The sequence below is a fragment of the Babylonia areolata genome, chromosome 17, assembly GCF_041734735.1.
Source record: "Babylonia areolata isolate BAREFJ2019XMU chromosome 17, ASM4173473v1, whole genome shotgun sequence".
In the NCBI taxonomy this organism is placed as follows: Eukaryota; Metazoa; Mollusca; class Gastropoda; order Neogastropoda; family Buccinidae; genus Babylonia; species Babylonia areolata.
Genome location: NC_134892.1, coordinates 24,048,265 through 24,068,778, shown reverse-complemented (window position 1 = coordinate 24,068,778; position 20,514 = coordinate 24,048,265). Strand labels below are relative to the sequence as shown.

General features: G+C 43.9%; 1 protein-coding gene across 2 annotated transcripts in view; it reads right to left on the bottom strand.

Annotated features, from left to right (window-relative positions):
* Window positions 1-1,143: 1,143 nt before the first annotated feature.
* LOC143291769 (uncharacterized) overlaps window positions 1,144-20,514 on the bottom strand; it is a 61,931-nt gene continuing 42,560 nt past the window's right edge. Inside the window, exons 3-12 of one of the 2 annotated variants that reach the window (XM_076601909.1) lie at window positions 19,034-19,261; window positions 17,785-17,945; window positions 15,809-15,968; window positions 13,848-13,970; window positions 11,872-12,611; window positions 10,861-10,997; window positions 7,452-7,597; window positions 5,113-5,292; window positions 4,331-4,471; window positions 1,144-3,793 (exon numbers count right to left, since the gene is read on the bottom strand). In XM_076601909.1, coding sequence (XP_076458024.1) covers window positions 3,411-3,793; window positions 4,331-4,471; window positions 5,113-5,292; window positions 7,452-7,597; window positions 10,861-10,997; window positions 11,872-12,611; window positions 13,848-13,970; window positions 15,809-15,968; window positions 17,785-17,945; window positions 19,034-19,261 — 2,399 coding nt within the window. In that variant the 3' untranslated portion in view covers window positions 1,144-3,410. The remainder of the gene's footprint in view (window positions 3,794-4,330; window positions 4,472-5,112; window positions 5,293-7,451; window positions 7,598-10,860; window positions 10,998-11,871; window positions 12,612-13,847; window positions 13,971-15,808; window positions 15,969-17,784; window positions 17,946-19,033; window positions 19,262-20,514) is intronic. The other variant, XM_076601910.1, reaches the window with a different exon arrangement.

Sequence of the window (20,514 nt, the reverse complement as noted above, 5' to 3'; positions counted from 1 at the left end):
CAGACTATTATCAAATTCATTACGGACCAAGTATTGTTCTAATGTCAAGTGCATATGCTTTAGTAACCTGGCAATTGAGCCTATAATTTTTCACTGTAGCTTGATGAAGCCTTTTGTACATGAAAGTGTGTCTTCACAAGTGACTGAGAACGTTGATGTTTTTGACTTTTTGCATTCATTATCAGTTGTTTCGCTTGTCAGTTTAACGACTTCTCTTTTACGAAGTCCTTTAAGTAATTTCCTGTAACTGTATCTAGAGTGGTTTTTTTGTTGTTGTTTTTTCTTCCAAATTTCACCCACATTTTTACCCTCATTTGCCCAGTTTCCCCCAACCCTCCATTCATCCACATCTCCCACCCCTTCTAACCGATAATACTCAGATGTATTCATAAGTACTTTAACAAAATGTCTTCAATCACCGATATGTGTGACGGGACATTAAACAAAAAATTCCTCCTCCTTCTGTTATTGATGCAATATTCAAGTCTTGACTTTCAGATTAACCCCCTGTGTGCTGAAGTTTCGTGACAGGAGATCAGTGTGGCAGAAGACTGAGGTGCAGGAACAACATCCTGTGCATGGCACAGAGATGCCAACCCCTGCCAAATGTTTGTAGGAACAATCAGGAAGTTTGGCAGGGACATTTTGAATTTGTTAGGAACGCTCAGACTCCTGTGCACATCAGCAGACATACATTTCACCTACAAGGCAAACAAACACTTGGGCCTGCCTGAAACAGGGTGTAACTGCTAGCTGAGGCTGTTTGTTAATGTTACATCAGGTCTTCTTCTTCTGCGTTCACTCGCATGCACACGAGTGGGCTTTTACGTGTATGACCGTTTTTACCCCGCCATGTAGGCAGCCATACTCCGTTTTCGGGGGATGTGCATGCTGGGTATGTTCTTGTTTCCATAACCCACCGAATGCTGACATGGATTACAGAATCTTTAACGTGCGTATTTGATCTTCTGCTTGTATATACACACAAAGGGGGTTCAGGCACTAGCAGGTCTGCACATATGTTGACCTGGGAGATCGTAAAAATCTCCACCCTTTACCCACCAGGCGCCGTCACTGTGATTCGAACCCGGGACCCTCAGACTGACAGTCCAATGCTTTAACCACTTGGCTATTGCGCCCGTCGCATCAGGTCTGTTTTCCACTGTCTGGTGTCTTTTTGGTGCTCTGTTTATACTTCCTCAGGAGGTCACCTGAGAGAGGCATACTGTTGCAAGTTCACTTGTTCCTTCGTTGAATTCCATTGCTAAACAGACGCTGTTTGACTGAGACGCAACTTGATTTACCTATGTTCCCTCTTGATTGGGCAAACGATTAATCTGACTGAATGTAAACACGAATGCGATTAGCTGAGCATCATCACGTGAGACCAAGGTTAGTAGTGACTGCCCTGGCGTTGTGATCGATAGGTCTACATCATCTAGGTAATGTTACGACAGGAAAGCATGTGACCATGCTATGTATTGGAAAATAAACTCACAGGAACAATTTTGACATGGGTGTAACCTGGGAACAAACTGATCAAGTGTAACAAAATACAGTGAAATGGTAACAGCTGGCATCTCCAATGGTGGAGTGGGTGTAATGGAGTGTGCTGAGCAAAAGTATTGCCATCCAAAGAAGTGATCAACATCCTAACCTGTAACCTCTTGAGTCTGACTGCGATCAGGCAACAGTCCTTCACTGACATGCATGTTCGTTAGCAGCAGTCAAGCTATTAATCAGCTTTCTTTCCCTTATTTTTGTCATATCATTTCTTTACATTACCGTAATAGAAGCTGCAGAAAATTTGTTCATTCCTTGTCATTCTTTTTTTTTTTTTTTTGTGGTCATATTTCTTTTCAGATTATCATAAAAGCTGTAGAAATTTAGTTCATTTCTGGTACCATTGTTCGTAGCAAAATGTCATCCGTAAAGCCGCTTTCCCAAACATGAGTAAGTATGACATGAAAAAGTCCAGAACTGCACAGTCAGCATCATGTATACAGATTCAAGGGCCACACAACAAGGCATTCAGAAGACCACAGGCTGGCCCATGGCAAGAAAGCAAAGCAGTAGTAGGGAGGGTGTGCAGTCCGCTTTCGTCGTGGACTTTTTGTCGCTTGCAGAGCAAGAAGTAGGTCATATGACGACATGGGCATCCCACCACAGTAACCCCGGCTTCTCTGGGTGAGCACTGCTTTTGTTCGGACAACTTTTCGGCACAGTTTATAAATGGATCAGTTTGAATACGTAATGGCAGATGTATGACAAGAAACAAGCTCAAAGTTAACACAAAAAACTAAAGCAAAAAATGGGTGCAATTACAGAACCAAATATTTTTCTTGTAAACTTACAAAAATAGTCACCGAAAATGTTCAAAATATACGACTATTTCAACCTTGCGGTGACCTGGAAAAAACAAAGAAATGGAGGTGCACATGTGCACACGGTTCTCGCTAAAAACAGCCAGGGAACTCTGTCAAAACTCTGACGAAAGCAGTCCTGCACATCCCCCCTACATCTTTTTTTTTCGTTTGAACTCAAATCATTATATTTGAGGCTGTGCTGCTGAAGACACATATGCCAGCTGAAGACACATATGCCAGCTGAAGACACATATGCCAGTTTTTTCATAAAATTTTCATAAAAACAAACAGAAAATATGTCATCTCCTAAACTGGATCACATTAATGTATATAAAGTTTTATCAAGAACATCATAAATTCAACACTACCCACACACTGTTCTCAACAAAATGCAGATACAAACCAATACTTGGTATCACAAGTACCGTAACAAATTACCGGTAATATCTTTGTTTGTATATGTTACAAATTCAACAATGTTTCATCATTCTTAACAAGCAGTTAAAAATACTTTTTCTTTTGATATCACATAAATGTTAACAAATCAATAGCTAGTATCACAAATAACAAACATACAAACTTTCAGGTACACTAAGTAAAACGCTCCTAACCAAAATAAGGACACATCCCAAAAAATACTCTGTGTTTCCATCATAACTGAAAGAGCAGAGGGAAAAAAAAAAGCAAACAAATAATACATGAACAACATGAAAATATATATACACACACACTGGTCTCTCCTTGTGTTTGTCTCCTCTGAAAAATGAAACATTGTGTTTGAACAAGAAAAACATGAAACCCCCCCCCCCAAAAAAAAACAAAAAAAACAAACCCTTCAACAGAATCAAAGAAACGTCCAGATTTTCAGTCCATAGACCTTTTTCAAGGATGAATGACGTATCAATAAAAAAATGTTCAAAAAGAAAGGGACTGAGATCGATGTGTAAGAACCGTCTCTCACAGTGGTTTTTATCCCCCCCTTACTCCCTCCACAATAACCCCCCACCCCCCTCGCCCCACCACCACTTACACACGGCACCATCGTCAGCTGGACAAGGAAGAAGGAAGCAACGTTCTCGCCTGCCCCACCAACACCTTCCCCCCTCCTCTCTCGTTGCCGGGCAACACGCAGTCAACGACGGAACCCCCCTCCTCCCCAACACCCAGACCCCCACCACCACTCACCATCCCTCCCCTTGACCTCACGCCACCCAGCAGTCCGTCCACGGAGGTCACGGCGTCGGTGACGGTGATGTTCAAGGTCGTTGCCACGGAGACGGCAGGGGTGGTGAGGTCGTTGCCGCGCTGCGTGGCCTGGGCGGACTGTGCCATCATCTTCTGGCGGACCTCGCGGATCTTCCTCTGCAGGCTGGCCCGGGAGGGGAACAGGTCGCTGTGCCGCGACTGGAAGGCCACTGTGGCTTGGGCTGTGACACGGCAGGGTGGTATGGGTTAATGTGGTGTGTACATGTGACAGGGGTTAATGTTGTGTGTACATGTGACAGGGGTTAATGTGGTGTGTACATGTCACAGGGGTTAATGTTGGGTGTACACAAGTATTGGCTTGGGCTGTGACACGGCAGGGTGGTATGGGTTAATGTGGTGTGTACATGTGACAGGGGTTAATGTTGGGTGTACACAAGTATTGGCTTGGGCTGTGACACGGCAGGGTGGTATGGGTTAATGTTGTGTGTACATGTGACAAGGTGTCAGGGGTTAATGTTATGTGTACACATGACAGGGTGGTGGGGTTTGATGTGGTGAGTAAACATGTGACAGGGCAGGGTAATAGGTTGGTGTTTTTTTTCTGAAATCACAAGACCGACTCACCACTGGTGTACAGCCCTACACACACACACACACACACATACAAAGCGAACAGACTCACTACTGGGGTACAGCCCAACACACACTCACACACACACACACACACACACACACAAAACCAATAAAACACGACTCACCACTGGGGTACAGCCCCTCATCGTCAAACAGCATCAACACCAGGTGGCGCTGCTGCTCCAGAGTGCAGCGGGAGGAGGAGGTGGCGGGGGAGGCGGGGGTTTTGGGGGTGCCAGGGGTCAGCAGCTCCCCCTCCCGGTACCCTGACAACACACACACACCACACCACACCACCCATAGAGTACACGGTACAGAAAACTCCTGCCCAACGCTCATCTTATATCACGGAGTGATGGGCGCAATAGCCGAGTGGTTAAATCTGAGGGTTCCGGGTTCAAATATATTTGTATTTGTATTTCTTTTTATCACAACAGATTTCTCTGTGGGAAATTCAGTTTTTAAACAGCTGCAGAACTGAACAGAAACATGCTGACAGCCATACTGATATAGATGGATAAATTGTTCACAGGAAAATTCAGTTTTTAAACAGCTGCAGAGCTTTAACAGAAACATGCTGACAGCCATACTGATATAGATGGATAAACTGTTCACGGAAAATAAAGGCCTGCACCACTCCGCTCTGCACCTTTCCATCCACCAGCCCCCTCTCTCTGCAGATCCATTCCTTTTCTCAACCTCCCACCCCCACATTTTGGGTGACCCATTGACCTGATGACCCACTGACCCTTGACCTGATGACCCACTGACCTGCTGACCCATGACCTGATGACCCACCTTTCCCTGACTGGCCAGTCTTCACTAGGTCCTCCGTCCAGCATTCCTGGCCCATGACCATGTGACCTGATGACCCATTAACCTGGTGACCCATGACCCAATGACCCACCTTTCCCAGACAGGCCAGCCTTCACCAGGTCTTCCGTCCAGCTCTCCACATTGAAACTGCTGCCGAAGAACGCCGAGTCGTCGCAGGTCATGCTGACACCGCTGCCTACCGGTGTCCTGGGCAGCACGCAGTCTGTGTCGCTGCACACGGCGCCTTCACCCTCTGGTTTGTCTACCCTGGCTGAAAGGTCAAGGACATCAGCCCATAAATGACATGTAAATGATGTGACCGCTAACTACTACATGGCATGTGAAAGGGGCAAGGAGGATGTTGGCCAATAAATGATACGTAAATGATATGACAGCTACTACATGGCATGTCATTGAGGCAAGGGGAAAAAGACGAATAATGCCCCAAGACAGAAATTTCTGTCCACTTCCAGCCTGCGAAAAAGTGCCCCTGGACAAGAATTTTCTGTCTGCAACACTGTAGGAATTTTCCTTTTGCAAAAATCATTAAGTTGAAATGAAATTGTGAAAATTGGATAGTGTGTCCATTTTCCTTTCAGAAAAGATAAGTTATATATACTTCTTTTAGTGGTTTGTATGCCAGAATTTAAAAAAAATTATATTATTACCCTCTGTGACCAAAAGGTCCCTTGAGGAATAGTTGGCACTAAACATGAAATAGGCTGGCACTGAAAGAATTAATAACAAGAGAGGCAAGGCCTTCAAGACTCACTTGTGATAAATTAAGTCCCCAAGCATTAATTACAGAGTAATTTCCCTTTTTTACAATCTGCACCAAATAAATAAAAATTCCATGCCAAGCAAAAGAAGTTCCTGTTTGAACAAAAAATGATAATAATGACTCCTCTTGTTGTGTCAGAATAAGAGGTCAAAGTGCCAAGTTTAGAGAATACAAAAAATATAAATATAACAGTAAATGCAGTTTGCATATAATTAGGCTTCTTTTTTATTTTTTTGTGCCCATCCCAGAGGTGCAATATTGTTTTAAATAAGATGATTGGAAAGAACTGAATTTTTCCTATTTTTATGCCAAATTAGGTGTCAACTGACAAAGTATTTGCAGAGAAAATGTCAATGTTAAAGTTTACCACAGACACACAGACACATGGACACACACACACAGACAACTGAACACCGGGTTAAAACATAGACTCACTTTGTTTACACAAGTGAGTCAAAAATCAGTACCAGAATGAACCAACTAGCTATACAAACGAGTAAATAAATAAAACACAGTTTAGAAATTTTGTTCTGTACAAATCCATGAAATGTTTCAGTGATGGCTCTAATCAGAACAGTATGAAAATCTTCATCCTGTAGACGCTAATGACATTAACTCTTTCACCACCACGTTTCTGTGTGAAAAACACTCCCCAGCGCCAAACATTTCAGAGTCGATGCTCTCAGTCGCAGGCTCCAGTTCATGTTAAAACAAAACGATGGACTTGTTCACTTTAAACTGGGTCAGGGAGCAAAGGTTTGTCATTGTTCTGTTGGTGGGAAACTGGCTGCAACTGTCAACTTTTGTTACAATGTGAAATATGGTCTTATCAGCATGACCCCTCAATGTCGACAAAAGTAACCGATGGCAGTGAAAGAGTTAAACTAAAGGAATCAAAACAGAAGGTAGCTTCAACATATAGACGTTGACACAACATACCCAGACTGGAGAATTTCTTCTTCATCCTATAGACGTTGAAACAATGTACCCAGACTGGAGATTTTCTTCTTCATCCTATAGATGTTGAAACAACGTACCCAGACTGGAGATTTTCTTCTTCATCCTATAGATGTTCAAACAATGTCATCCTATAGATGTTCAAACAACGTACCAGACTGGAGATTTTCTTCTTCATCCTACAGACATTGAAACAATGTACCCAGACTGGAGATCGTCTTCTTCATCCTATAGATGTTGAAACAATGTACCCAGACCGGAGATTTTCTTCTTCATCCTATAGATGTTCAAACAACGTACCCAGACCGGAGATTTTCTTCTTCATCCTATAGATGTTGAAACAACGTACCCAGACTGGAGATTTTCTTCTTCATCCTATAGACACTGAAACAACATACCCAGACTGGAGATTTTCTTCTTCATCCTATAGATGTTGAAACAACGTACCCAGACTGGAGATTTTCTTCTTCATCCTATAGATATTGAAACAACGTACCCAGGCTGGAGATTTTCTTCTTCATCCTATAGATGTTGAAACAACGTACCCAGACTGGAGATTTTCTTCTTCATCCTATAGATGTTGAAACAACGTACCCAGACCGGAGATTTTCTTCTTCATCCTACAGATGTTGACACAACATACCCAGACTGGAGATTTTCTTCTTCATCCTACAGACATTGAAACAACGTACCCAGACTGGAGATCTTCTTCTTCATCCGATAGATGTTGAGGATGGCGCGAGGACTCTGGGGCAGGGGCGCCGTCAGCTCCGTGTCCTCGGGAACAAACTGCGGCAGGCTCTCCAGCTGCCTCTCAAAGTCCATCTCCTCCAGAATCCTGCACAGCAAACCGCAACACAACGCCATTGCAGTTTGGAAACAGGAATCATTGCTTCACCAAAGCACAAAGCACACACCCCCACAAACACACACACACTCACATACATACACAGAGAACACCCACTCACAAACAGGAACTATACACAAGACTGGAAACTGACCACTGTTGTTCAATGTCCATCTCCTGTAGAATTTTGCACAGCACAACGCCGTCGCAGTTTGGATATATGAATCATCGCATCAAAGAAGAACAAAGTACACCCCCCCCCGCCCCCCCCCCTCCCCCCCAACACACACACACGTACAGAACACCCACTCACAAACAGGAAATATACACAAGACTGAAAAATTCACTACTGCTGTTCAAATCCGTCTCCTGTAGAATCCTTTACAGCATAATACACCACCGTTTTGTGGTTCATCACTGTTGGCATGTCCTCACTTCATACAGTTCCCCAAATCACCCGCTAATCCACTCATGCCCCACCTCCTGAGGATGACTTTTAAAAAATAGCAATAACAAAAATGATAATAATGATTAAGAAAAAGAAGTAGAAGAGACAGTACTTATATGGCACAAACTCTTATGTATAATGGGCTCGAAGCACCTCCTATGACTCAATATACTTGTATGTATATATATGTATGTATATATATGCCAAGACAATATTACTGATATGATTCATCACATCAAAAAATCACAACTGACAAAGTATGCCTCACACACACACACACACACACAAACACACACACATCACACATGGTTTTCCTTTGCAAATCCACAAATCCATAAATTCACTTACAGCCCCCACCCCCCACACTCCCATTCCTATTGCCCCACCGCCCAAAAGAATGACCTTTAAATAATAACAACAATAATGATAATACTTAGAACTTATATGGTGCAAACTCGACATGCATTTGGCTTTCAGTGCCTGCAATGAAACCATATTCAATGGAGTTTTGAATATCCATTTTGGATCAGAATGCTATCCTTCTAGAAAAGTTAACTGTGTTGTCAGATATATTTATTCACTGCCCACTGTAACATGTCAGTCATTCTGTGTCAGCGTGGTGTCAGGCGTCCTTGTTGGGGGTGTCAGTGCACTGTTAGCTGACGTCTATTCTGAAAGCTATTTTTCTACTGGCGTCAGCATAGCGTTAGGTATCGACATTCACTCAGGGGATCAGCATAGCATTAGGTATCGGCAGTCACTCAGGGTGTCAGCATAGTGTTAGGTATCGACATTCACTCAGGGTGTCAGCATAGCGTTAGGTATCGGCATTCACTCAGGGTGTCAGCATAGCGTTAGGTATCGGCAGTCACTCAGGGCGTCAGCATAGCGTTAGGTATCGGCAGTCACTCAGGGTGTCAGCATAGCGTTAGGTATCGGCAGTCACTCAGGGTGTCAGCATAGCGTTAGGTATCGGCAGTCACTCAGGGTGTCAGCATAGCGTTAGGTATCGGTAGTCACTCAGGGCGTCAGCATAGCGTTAGGTATCGGCAGTCACTCAGGGCGTCAGCATAGTGTTAGGTATCAGCAGTCACTCAGGGGGTCAGCACAGCGTTAGGTATCGGCAGTCACTCAGGGCATCAGCATAGCGTCACGTATCGGCATTCACTCAGGGCATCAGCATAGCGTTAGGTATCAGTATTCACTCAGCATTAGATATCAGAATTCACTCAGGGCGTCAGCATAGCGTTAGCTATCGGCATTCACTCAGGGCGTCTGACAATGCATAAACACGCATCCCTGATGCTTTGAAACTGGAAGGTACACATGGCATGATTATCAAGCAGGTCCCTGGCATGTTCTAAAATTTCCAGAACGAACACATAAACAGAGTGAAAACGCTGTCTGATTCAGGCTGACGCCAGGATCATCAACTACCAAGAAAAGTTGTTTCCCTTTTATCACATCTCGGCCCAGAAACCAAAAGACTAACGTATTAGAAAGCTTGCCTTCCTCAGCATGTGTTCAGCACTGCAGGTTTGTACAGAAAGTGAGGAATAAAAGTGAGGACAGTCTGGAGAACCCCTAGCAAGGATGATGGCGAAAGAATCCCTGGGACCCCCAAGACTTTTAACTATCAGAAGCCCTGTTCACAACTACAGCAATCTGAAAGCTTCATTCTGGCGGCCTGTGCACTGAGTTAGGTATCTCTATTCACCAGCAAATCCAAATGCTTCACTCTGGCAGTATCATTACCAGCGTTTGAGAGTGGTTTTTTTCCTGTGTTCACCTCCCCCCTCAAGGAGTCAGTGTAGTGTCGGTTCTATCTTCCTTCCCCCACCTTCTCCTGGCAACAAAACTTCTTGCTCCCAATCCACTCTTACTGCACAAACCTGGAACCCAGTACACCTTTGCAACAAGTCAGGAACAATCACAGATTTTAAGTCAGGTGTGTTCAGCAACCTCAAGCGAAATGACATATCAACATAGGACAGAAGTGGAGAGAAAGAGTGAGGTAAATGAACAAATATATATTGAGTTATGGCAAAAGAATCCCTGGGAGCCCAAAGATGTTTAGTTTAACAGAAACCCTGATCATCTATCTGGTAAATCTACACATCCCAACATTAATCACACACTCATAAACCTGCATACACACTCTACTTATCTCCAGGTCACTCACACAACCTATTTACACCCTGTTCACACATTACATTATGAACACTACTCACACCCACTGTATACCACTCACACAGCCTGTTTACATTGTGTTCACACCTTACAATATGAAAACTTCCCACACCCACCGTGTACACCATTTATATACATACACCACATGTGCGAGTGTGTATGAGCATCAAGGTGAGTATGTGTGTATTTTCTTTTGTATATGCATTTAAAAATACACACATACTCACTATAAGACACATACACACACACATAGACACAAACATTTCCAAACATTTCCTTCCTTTGTCTCAAACTCACTTTCTCACTCTCGCACACACACACTCTTATCTATCTCTGAAACACACACACATTCGCAACTCACACACACACACACAGACACACTCACTCTCTCACACACATATTCCAACAAACACACTCACACACACACACACATACACTATCACACACACACCACCACATACACACACACACAAACATTCACACACACACATATACACACACAAACACTCACACACACACACTCACTCTCTCACACACATACTCCAACACACACACACACAATTCACACACACACATACACTCACACACATACACACACACACACACACACACCAACCTTTCACTGTCACCAGCAGACTGCTGTCGCTTGGAGACCCGTTTAGAGTGCAGGAACCCTGAGGTCAGATCTGCACTGTGACTGCTGTCCGTTGTCTGCACTGACAACGGAGGGGGCTTGTGCTTCGCCTTCACCTCCTGGTCGCAAGAAACCACAAACTGAATCAACACTGTGGTACCCAATCAGTGCATCTGTTCTCCTCAAGGCCTGACTAAGTGCGTTGGGTTACGCTGCTGGTCAGGCATCTGCTTAGCAGATGTGGTGTAGCGTATACGGATTTGTCTGAACACAGTGACGCCTCCTTGAGTAACTGAACTGAACTGAGTGAAGCTGCACTGCAGTTTCTAAGGACAGCCCTACAACAGCTGAGTGCATTGTACCCCATCAGTGCAGCTGTACCGCAGTTTGTGTGGACCAGCCCTACAACAGCTGAGTGCACTGTACCCCATCAGTGCAGCTGCACCGCAGTTTGTGTGGACCAACCCTACAACAGCTGAGTGCACTGTACCCCATCAGTACAGCTGCACTGCAGTTTGTGTGGACCAACCCTACAACAGCTGAGTGCACTGTACCCCATCAGTACAGCTGCACTGCAGTTTGTGTGGACCAACCCTACAACAGCTGAGTGCACTGTACCCCATCAGTACAGCTGCACCACAATTTGTGTCCACCAGCCCTATAACAGCTGAGTGCACTGTCAAAGCCATACTTCATTCAGAAAACACACACAAAGTCATCACACATACTAAATCCCCTTGAAAATACTGGGAAACACCACAGGGGCAAACGCCAGCAAGCAAGCCAGCAAAATACAAGTGACTAAGAAAGCACTACCATAACAAACAACTGTTGTTGTTTTTGTACTACTTAAACAGAGCCCACAAGTTTTTCTTAACAGCTTTTTTTCTTCTTTTTTGAGAGAGGCTTTGTCATAATGTTGCAGAAAGAGCGTATGTTTAACTTTGTTTTCTTGTCTAATTTACGTGAAGACCTTTTCTTTCAGTGACTCACCTGGCGCCCTTCGGTGGAAGAGGAAGATCTCCGAAGCCCCTGCCGATGTCTGTCGCCCGTGGTCACCGTGACAACCTCTCTGTCCGCCCCCCTCCTCTCCTCCTCAGCGTCTGTCTGTGCGCTCTCCTGAGCCGCTCCCGCCTCCCTCTTCCTTCCCTCCTCCAGGCAGGGACCTCCCCTGTCACTGAGCAAGTCCATTTTCACGGAAGGTTCCATTTTCGGGCAGATATCTTGACAACTGACGAGCGAGTCTTCTTTCGAGGGGGAGTCAGACTTTCTTCTGTAGAAGTCTGCCTCCCGAGACGAGCCCCATTCCACAGAAAGGCCCGCTTCTCCGCAGCTGTTTTTATCGTCAGCTGGACACAGGCCGGGCGGCTTGCAGGCATCTGCGTCTCCCAGGGGAGAGCACTGGAGAAGGGGAGCAAAGCTTGGCGGCTGCTTCGGCGACAGCGTTCCTCCATTTCTTCTGTCCTCCTCCATACAGCTGACAGCAAGGTCGCTCTGTGTCAGGGGTTGCAGCGATGATGATGATGATGATGATAATGGCATGGGTTTGGTGGTGAAGGCTGGAAGGTGGGGAAGGGGGTGGGAGTGGGGTTGGGCCAATCTGACAGGGGAGTTGACGAGGGAGGGGGCGTAGGGGGAGGAAGTGGGAGGGAGCGGGGAGGGGGTGGAGTAGGAGACGGTGGGGGAGGCGGTGGAGGAAGGGGGGAAGTTTACGGAGTGCTGGTGAGGGTGTTCTGAAACAAACAGATAGCTCCTTCACCAGAGGTGTTGTGAGAAGTATTCACACACATCTCCTCAACCATCTTCACTCATACACATACCCTCTGCTCTACACCCACACCTACCCACCCCTACCCCCCAACACACCCCCTCTCCACACACCCACACTATTCACACTCACCCTCAACTTTACACACACCCACACTATTCACACCCACCCTCCACTTTACACACACCCCCAACCCACTCCCTCTCCACATACCCACATTATTCACACTCATCCTCCACTTTACACACACCCCCTACCCCCCTCTCCACACACCCACACTATTCACACCCACCCTCCACTTTACACACACCCCCAACCCCCTCTCCACACACACCCACACTATTCACACTCACCCTCCACTTTACACACACACCCTACCCCCCTCTCCACACACCCACACTATTCACACTCACCCTCCACTTTACACACACACCCACACTATTCACACTCACCCTCCACTTTACACACACCCCCTACGCCCCTCTCCACACACCCACACTATTCACACTCACCCTCCACTTTACACACACCCCTAACCCACCCCCTCTCCACACACCCACACTATTCACACTCACCCTCCACTTTACACACACACCCTACCCCCCTCTCCACACACCCACACTATTCACACTCACCCTCCACTTTACACACACCCCCAACCCACTCCCTCTCCACATACCCACACTATTCACACTCACCCTCCACTTTACACACACCCCTAACCCACCCCCTCTCCACACACCCACACTATTCACACTCACCATCCACTTTACACACACCCCTAACCCACCCCCTCTCCACACACACACACACTATTCACACTCACCCTCCACTTTACACATCCCCCTACCCCCCTCTCCACACACCCACACTATTCACACCCACCCTCCACTTTACACACACCCCCTACCCACTCACTCTACACACACCCACACTATTCACACTCACCCTCCACTTTACACACACCCCCTACCCACTCACTCTACACACACCCACACTATTCACACTCACCCTCCACTTTACACACACCCCCTACCCACTCACTCTACACACACCCACACTATTCACACCCACCCTCCACTTTACACACACCCCCTAGCTCCCTCTCCACACACCCACACTATTCACACTCACCCTCCACTTTACACACACCCACACTATTCACACTCACCCTCCACTTTACACACACCCCCACCCTCACCGTCAGGGCCCGGTGAAGACAGGATGTGGTGCAGTATGGACAGAGAGCTGCCACCAGAGGTCCTCGCGTCCAGCGACACTGGTCCGCTCACACCCGGTGCGTCCTCACTGCTGTCCCCATGACCTGGGGAATGATAATGGTAATGATGACAATTATGATGATAACAATAGTAGTGATAACAATAGTAATGATGATGATGATGATAATGATAATGATGACAATGATCCTCACACACCCCGTGTGTCCTCACTGCTGTCCCCATGACCTGGAGAGTGATAATGGTAATGATAATGATAATGATGACACTGATCCGCGCACACCCCGTGTGTCCTCACTGCTGTCCCCATGACCTGGAGAGTGATAATGATAATGATGACAATTATGATGATAACAATAGTAGTGATAACAATAGTAATGATGATGATGATGATAATGATAATGATGGCATTGGTCCTCCCACACCCTGTGTCCTCACTGCTGTCCCCATGACCTGGGGAATGATAATGATAATGGTGACAATAGTAATGATAATGATGATAATAATGATATTAATGATAACAATAGTAATGATGATAATGATAATGATGGCACTGGTCCTCACACACCCTATGTGTCCCCAATGCTGTCACCATGACCTGGGGAATGATGATGATGATGATGATAATGATAACAATAGTAATGATAATGATAATGATGACAATGATCCTCACACACCCTGTGTGTCCTCACTGCTGTCCCCATGACCTGGGGAATGATAATGATGATGATGATAATGATAATGATAACAATAGCAATGATGATGATGATGATGATGATGATAATGATAATGATGGCACTGGCCCTCACACACCCTGTGTGTCCTCACTGCTGTCCCCATGACCTGGGGAATGATAATGATGATGATGATAATGATAATGATAACAATAGCAATGATGATGATGATGATGATAATGATAATGATAATGATGACACTGGTTCTCACACACCCTGTGTGTCCTCACTGCTGTCCCCATGACCTGGGGAATGATAATGATGATGATGACAATGATAACAATAGCAATGATAATGATGATGATGATAATGATAATAATGGCTTTGGTCCTTACACAACCTATGTGTCCTCAATACTGTCCTCATGACCTGGGGAATGATAATGATGATAATAATGATGTTAACAATAGTAATGATAACAATAGTAATGATGATGATGATGATAATGATAATAATGGCTTTGGTCCTTACACAACCTATGTGTCCTCAATACTGTCCTCATGACCTGGGGAATGATAATGATGATGATGATAATGATAACGATAGTAATGATAATGATGATGATAATGATAATGATGGCACTGGTCCTCGCTCACCCTGTGTGCTCCCAAATGCTGTCTTCATGACCTGGCGAGTGACAATAATAATGATGATGATAATGATGATGATAACAATAATGATGATGATAATAATAATAGTAACAAATGCTAGTAGTAGTAGTAGTAATAATGATAATAATAATATCATTACCGTTATTGCTATCATTTTAGCAACAATAATAACAATAATGATAAAATAATAACAATAATAATACATAGTATTTATGTGATGCAAACTCTCCATATTATAACAGTCTCTAAGCGCCTCACATGAAACAAAACGTATACAATAGTGCATAATAACATAGCACTATACATGAGAATACAATGCACAGATGTATATCTGTATACACAAAGAGAATACTACAATGCTACAAATTACAGAATTATGAACAATCACACATACACACACACTCATACAGACACTTACACACAGAGTGACATACAGACACCCACACCCATACATACACTCTCACACACACACACACACTCACACACATACATGCATATACACTCATACACACACACACACAGTGACATACAGACACCCACACCAATACACACACACACACACACACACACACACAATACCTGTAGTTCCCACGGCCAGACAGAGATCCGACCCAGTCAGGGGGTGGCGGGGCCACTGTCTGGGGGGGGAGAGGGAGCGGGGGGAGGGGGGCAACGACCGGTGCAGCTTCCTCCCCCCCTCCATCCTCCTGTCACCCTCTGTCGCCAGGTGGGCTGTCCGCTGGAAACAGCCATGGGGTACATGTGACAGGTGTGTGTACAGGTGTATGACAGTCAGCTGTGTCCCACTATGACCATTAGAGCAGCAGAGGAGGCAACTGCTGTCCCAACTAGTCATTTGGATGAGACGATAAACCGAGGTCCTGTGTGCAGCATGCACTCAACACACGTAAAAGAACCCACAGCAACAAAAAGGGCTGTCCCTGGCAAAATTCTGCAGAAAAATTCCACTCCAATAGGAAAACAAATAAAAATTGCAGGCAGAAAAAATATCACACACACAAGAAAAGGTAGCGCTCTCAGTGTTGCAATGTGCTCTCCCTTGGGAGAGCAGCCCGAATTTCACACAGAGAAATCTGTTGTGACAAAAAGAGTAATACAATATAATAATACGTACAATACAACTACCTGGGCTACATTTTGATTATAGTGGAGAGTGTCATGTCCAAGTTACATCCCACTCTCTCAACCATGAGGGTTTTAGGACAGCCGGTGCTGGGATGGTTCCCAAAGGCCAACTAGTCCCCAAAGCTGCGGCACTCAGAGCCAGTGCAATCTAATGCTGACTAATTACTACCATACTGTGCTAATATTGCACAAACTCCTCAAAGTGCCTCACATGAAACAGTACATATACAATAGTACATTATACCGCACAAGAGCACATAAGGACATAGAAGTGAAAACCAAAATCTTAAATGCACCAATACAATACTTTGGGATGACTGACTGTTTTCAGAAATGGTCTAACTGATCAAACTTAAACTGTACAGTACAGTTAAGAGACAACAGCTTACAGAGATTACTGCAGGACTGGTTTTTTGGGGGAATGGGGGTGGGGCGTGTGGAGGGGGTGTTGTTGTTTTTAACTGTTTTTGAATAGAAGATTAGCTTACAGAAGTTACTGAATGTTTACACAAACTGACTGATCAATCAATTAAAGACTGGACAGTACAGGAGTTGACAAAGATTACTGACTGTTTAAACATGAACAGTACAGTAGCTTACAGACAATATTGACTATTTAAATATCAATAATAGTGTAGCGAACAGAAATTATTGTTTAGATACTGAATGACTGATCAAAACATTAACAGTGCAGTAGTTAACAGATTACTGACAGTTTACAGATACAAACTAACTGATGAAAACAAGAAAAATACAGTAGCTTCCATAGATTACTGACTGTTTCAGTGTTTATAGATACTAACTAATCAACTGACCTGAACAGAACCAACACAGATTATTGTTTACAGATACTGACTGACTAAAACATGAACACTAATAAAAAGATTTTTAAAAGGTACATTAAACTCATGACCTGGGGAATTGAAAGATAAATAATCATTTACAAAAATTCCCAAAAAAAAATTGCTAGAAGAACACACAAAATTGGAATTATTGTATTTCTCAAAGAGCTGAGAGACTGGTCGTGCAACATACATAAAAGTCCTTTTTTTCTTTTCTTTTTTTCAAAAATTACTTCACAGAATAAACACAGCACCAATCTTTGCAAAACTGGAAATACTTTTTAATTAAAAAAAATGAACTGACAGAATGAACACAACACAAACCTTTGTGCTATTGGAGCTGCGGTGTGTGTCTGTCAGAGAACTAAGTGACTGGGGTGTACCATGTATATATAAAATATAAAGCTTTTTGATTTAAAAAATTAATAAAGAGAATGAATAAAACACAAACCTTTGTAGTACTGGAGCTACAGTTTAAGTCAGAGAGCTAAGTGACTTTGTGTACAATGTATATAAAACTTCTTTTCAATTTAAATAATGAACTGACAGAATGACCAGAACACAAACCTTCGCAATACTGGAGCTATGGTGTGTGTCTGTCAGACAGCTAAGAGACTGGGTGTACCAGGGCTCACAGGTCTTGATGGTGATGGTACAGGCGTAAGGCTCAGCAGCCACTTCAAACACATCGTCATCATCATTCTCCACGTTATCGTCCATCTTCATCGCTGCAGAAAGCAATATGTGTTACTGTGAAGCGCTTTAGGTTTGAAAGCACTACATAAAAGTACTATTTGTACCATGTGTGTGTGTGTGTGTGTGTGTGTGTGTGTGTGTGTGTGTGTGTGTGAGAGAGAGAGAGAGAGAGAGAGAGAGAGAGAATGTATGAACATATATTAGTGCTTGTGTGTTTAGTTGGCTGCCTGTGAATGGTCATATACATAAGTTTTTCATTTTAGTGTTTAAATGCATGTTTTGAACATCAGTTTTTACACTGTGAAGTGCAAATGAGCATGTTTTATATGGAAAAGCACTTTAAAAATTAAATCATTAACATTATCATTATTATCATCATCATTATGTCATGGATATGTTCATATTTCAAGGATGAAAGTTTTGTTTCCTGAATGTGTGTGTGTGTGTGTGTGTGTGTGTGTGTGTGTGTGTGTGTGTGTGTGTTTTAAAGTAATTCAATGAAGTCTTCATTAATATAAGTTGATATCTACTGTTGAGCTCTGCTCTGCTATACTGTAGTATTCTTTCTTTTTTCTTTTTCGTTTTTTATGAGCCGCAACTCACAACATGAATTACCATTTTTACACCAAGAGGTACATGCAGTCATACTCTGTTTTTGAGGGTGTGCATGCTGGGTATGTTCATGTTTCTATAACCCACTGAACAATGACAAGGATTACAGTATCTTTGATGTGTATATTAGATCTTTTCCCTGTGTATACACATGAAAGGGGTTAAGTCTTTAGCAGGTCAGCATTATACAACTGGGACTGAACACACACACACACACAACCTCCATATATCCATCCATCCAACCATCCATCTACACACACACACACACACACACAGAGAGAGAGAGAGAGAGAGAGAGAGAGAGAGAGCTCTACCTATTCTATGTATCCATCCATCCATCATTAATACAATTGTACCTATTGGTACATGATTAAATCAGTTTACTTTCAAGGACGCACAAGAATGTGCAAGAGTTATCCATACACACAGGCAGACAGTGAATAAAGGAAGAGAAATAACTGGAGACAGATCTACATGGCCTGTAAGGTGATGGTACAGAACGTCATACCTGTGCCCACTGAAGCTGCCGACAGCTCAGTGGACGGCCATCTCTCCAGTGAAGCGTGGAGACACCTGGCGGCAGGGCGGTCACCTTTGGCAGAGGAAGGGCCGGTCACTATGGGCTGCTGTGACGTAATGGGGGAGGGGGAGGACGTGGTGGTGGTGACCAGGAAAGGCACTATACTGTGCCAGGCAAAGGCACGGCAGGCCCCCTTCCCTCTCCCCTCACTCTCTCCTGCTGGCCACAACACGGAAAGACCCGGCTACTTTGTACAGATCTATAAAGTGGTGTTGTTTCTAAATTATTATCATTACTTGTATCATTTTACATTATAATCTTCTTTCTCCCCGATTTCCAACATTTTACAACATTTCATGTCATGATTCACAAAACCCAGAGATCAAGGACAAATCAGTAAATTTAATCTCTTTACTTATTGGAAAGCCAGTTTCAAATGCGATCAACAAGATTCTGGAAGAATAATCATCTTAAAAAAAAAAAAAAGTGATACAGTATAATTTCTTTCATAAAAAATCTACCCTGAATTGCAGATTGCCGATGCAACTAGATCTGTCTTCAAACCATCCTGTGGCCTTGACCCAAAATCAGTGGCCGATACTTACTGATCGCACGGGCTATTTTTACCGATAGGGTGACAGCCAGTCATCTTGTAAGGCACACTTGGTTCCACACGTGACAGAGATATAATACAAAAGCTCGGTCACAAAACAATATCATTCCAATGATTATGGTCAACACAAGAAGCTCGCGTCGAGGGAGCGGTCTATATTCTTCTCTCAGTGAGCATTGTGGTGACGTATTTCCGCCATATATTTATCGTCTGCATTTCTCGAGTTATCGCCGACCAGTCGGAAAAGTACGCAAAACTGCTCCGGTTTCTTTCATTCCACATTATTTGATCTAATACATGGTAATATCGTTTTATACATGCACAAAAATTGCCTGTAAAATGTAGGTTCCTGAATTTAGGATGCTAGAATAGGACTTTACCATAAAAACTTAACTGAATGGTAGAAATAGAGGTGTGGCGAGCTGTACTGGTTTCTGAGTAACTGTATCCGCGGTTTTCAGATGATTCATTTTCATGAGCTAGTGTACGCCGTTTTGATTAATTTTGAGATAGGTGTGGTCTGACAATTGCCAACTTTGGATACAGTATAACAGACGAATCTAGTAGAATAAAATGACTCAGATAATTGATTGCCGATGGAAAAGTGCAGCAGTTAATTTCCTGTGCCTGGTTGCCGTGGTGAGTAAAGTCATTCGAGACACGATCAGTCCTGTTTCTATTCAGAATTGTACGTGAAAATCAAAACGTACGCCATGCAAACTCTTTCGCAGCGTGCGAGTGCGCGTGCACAAGTCAGCAAGTGGTGTATTTGTGTGTGTGTGTGTGTGTGTGTGTGCGCGCGCAAGATGATTGGTTGTTTTGTCATGATCATTATAACAGCGTAGTTGTACACACC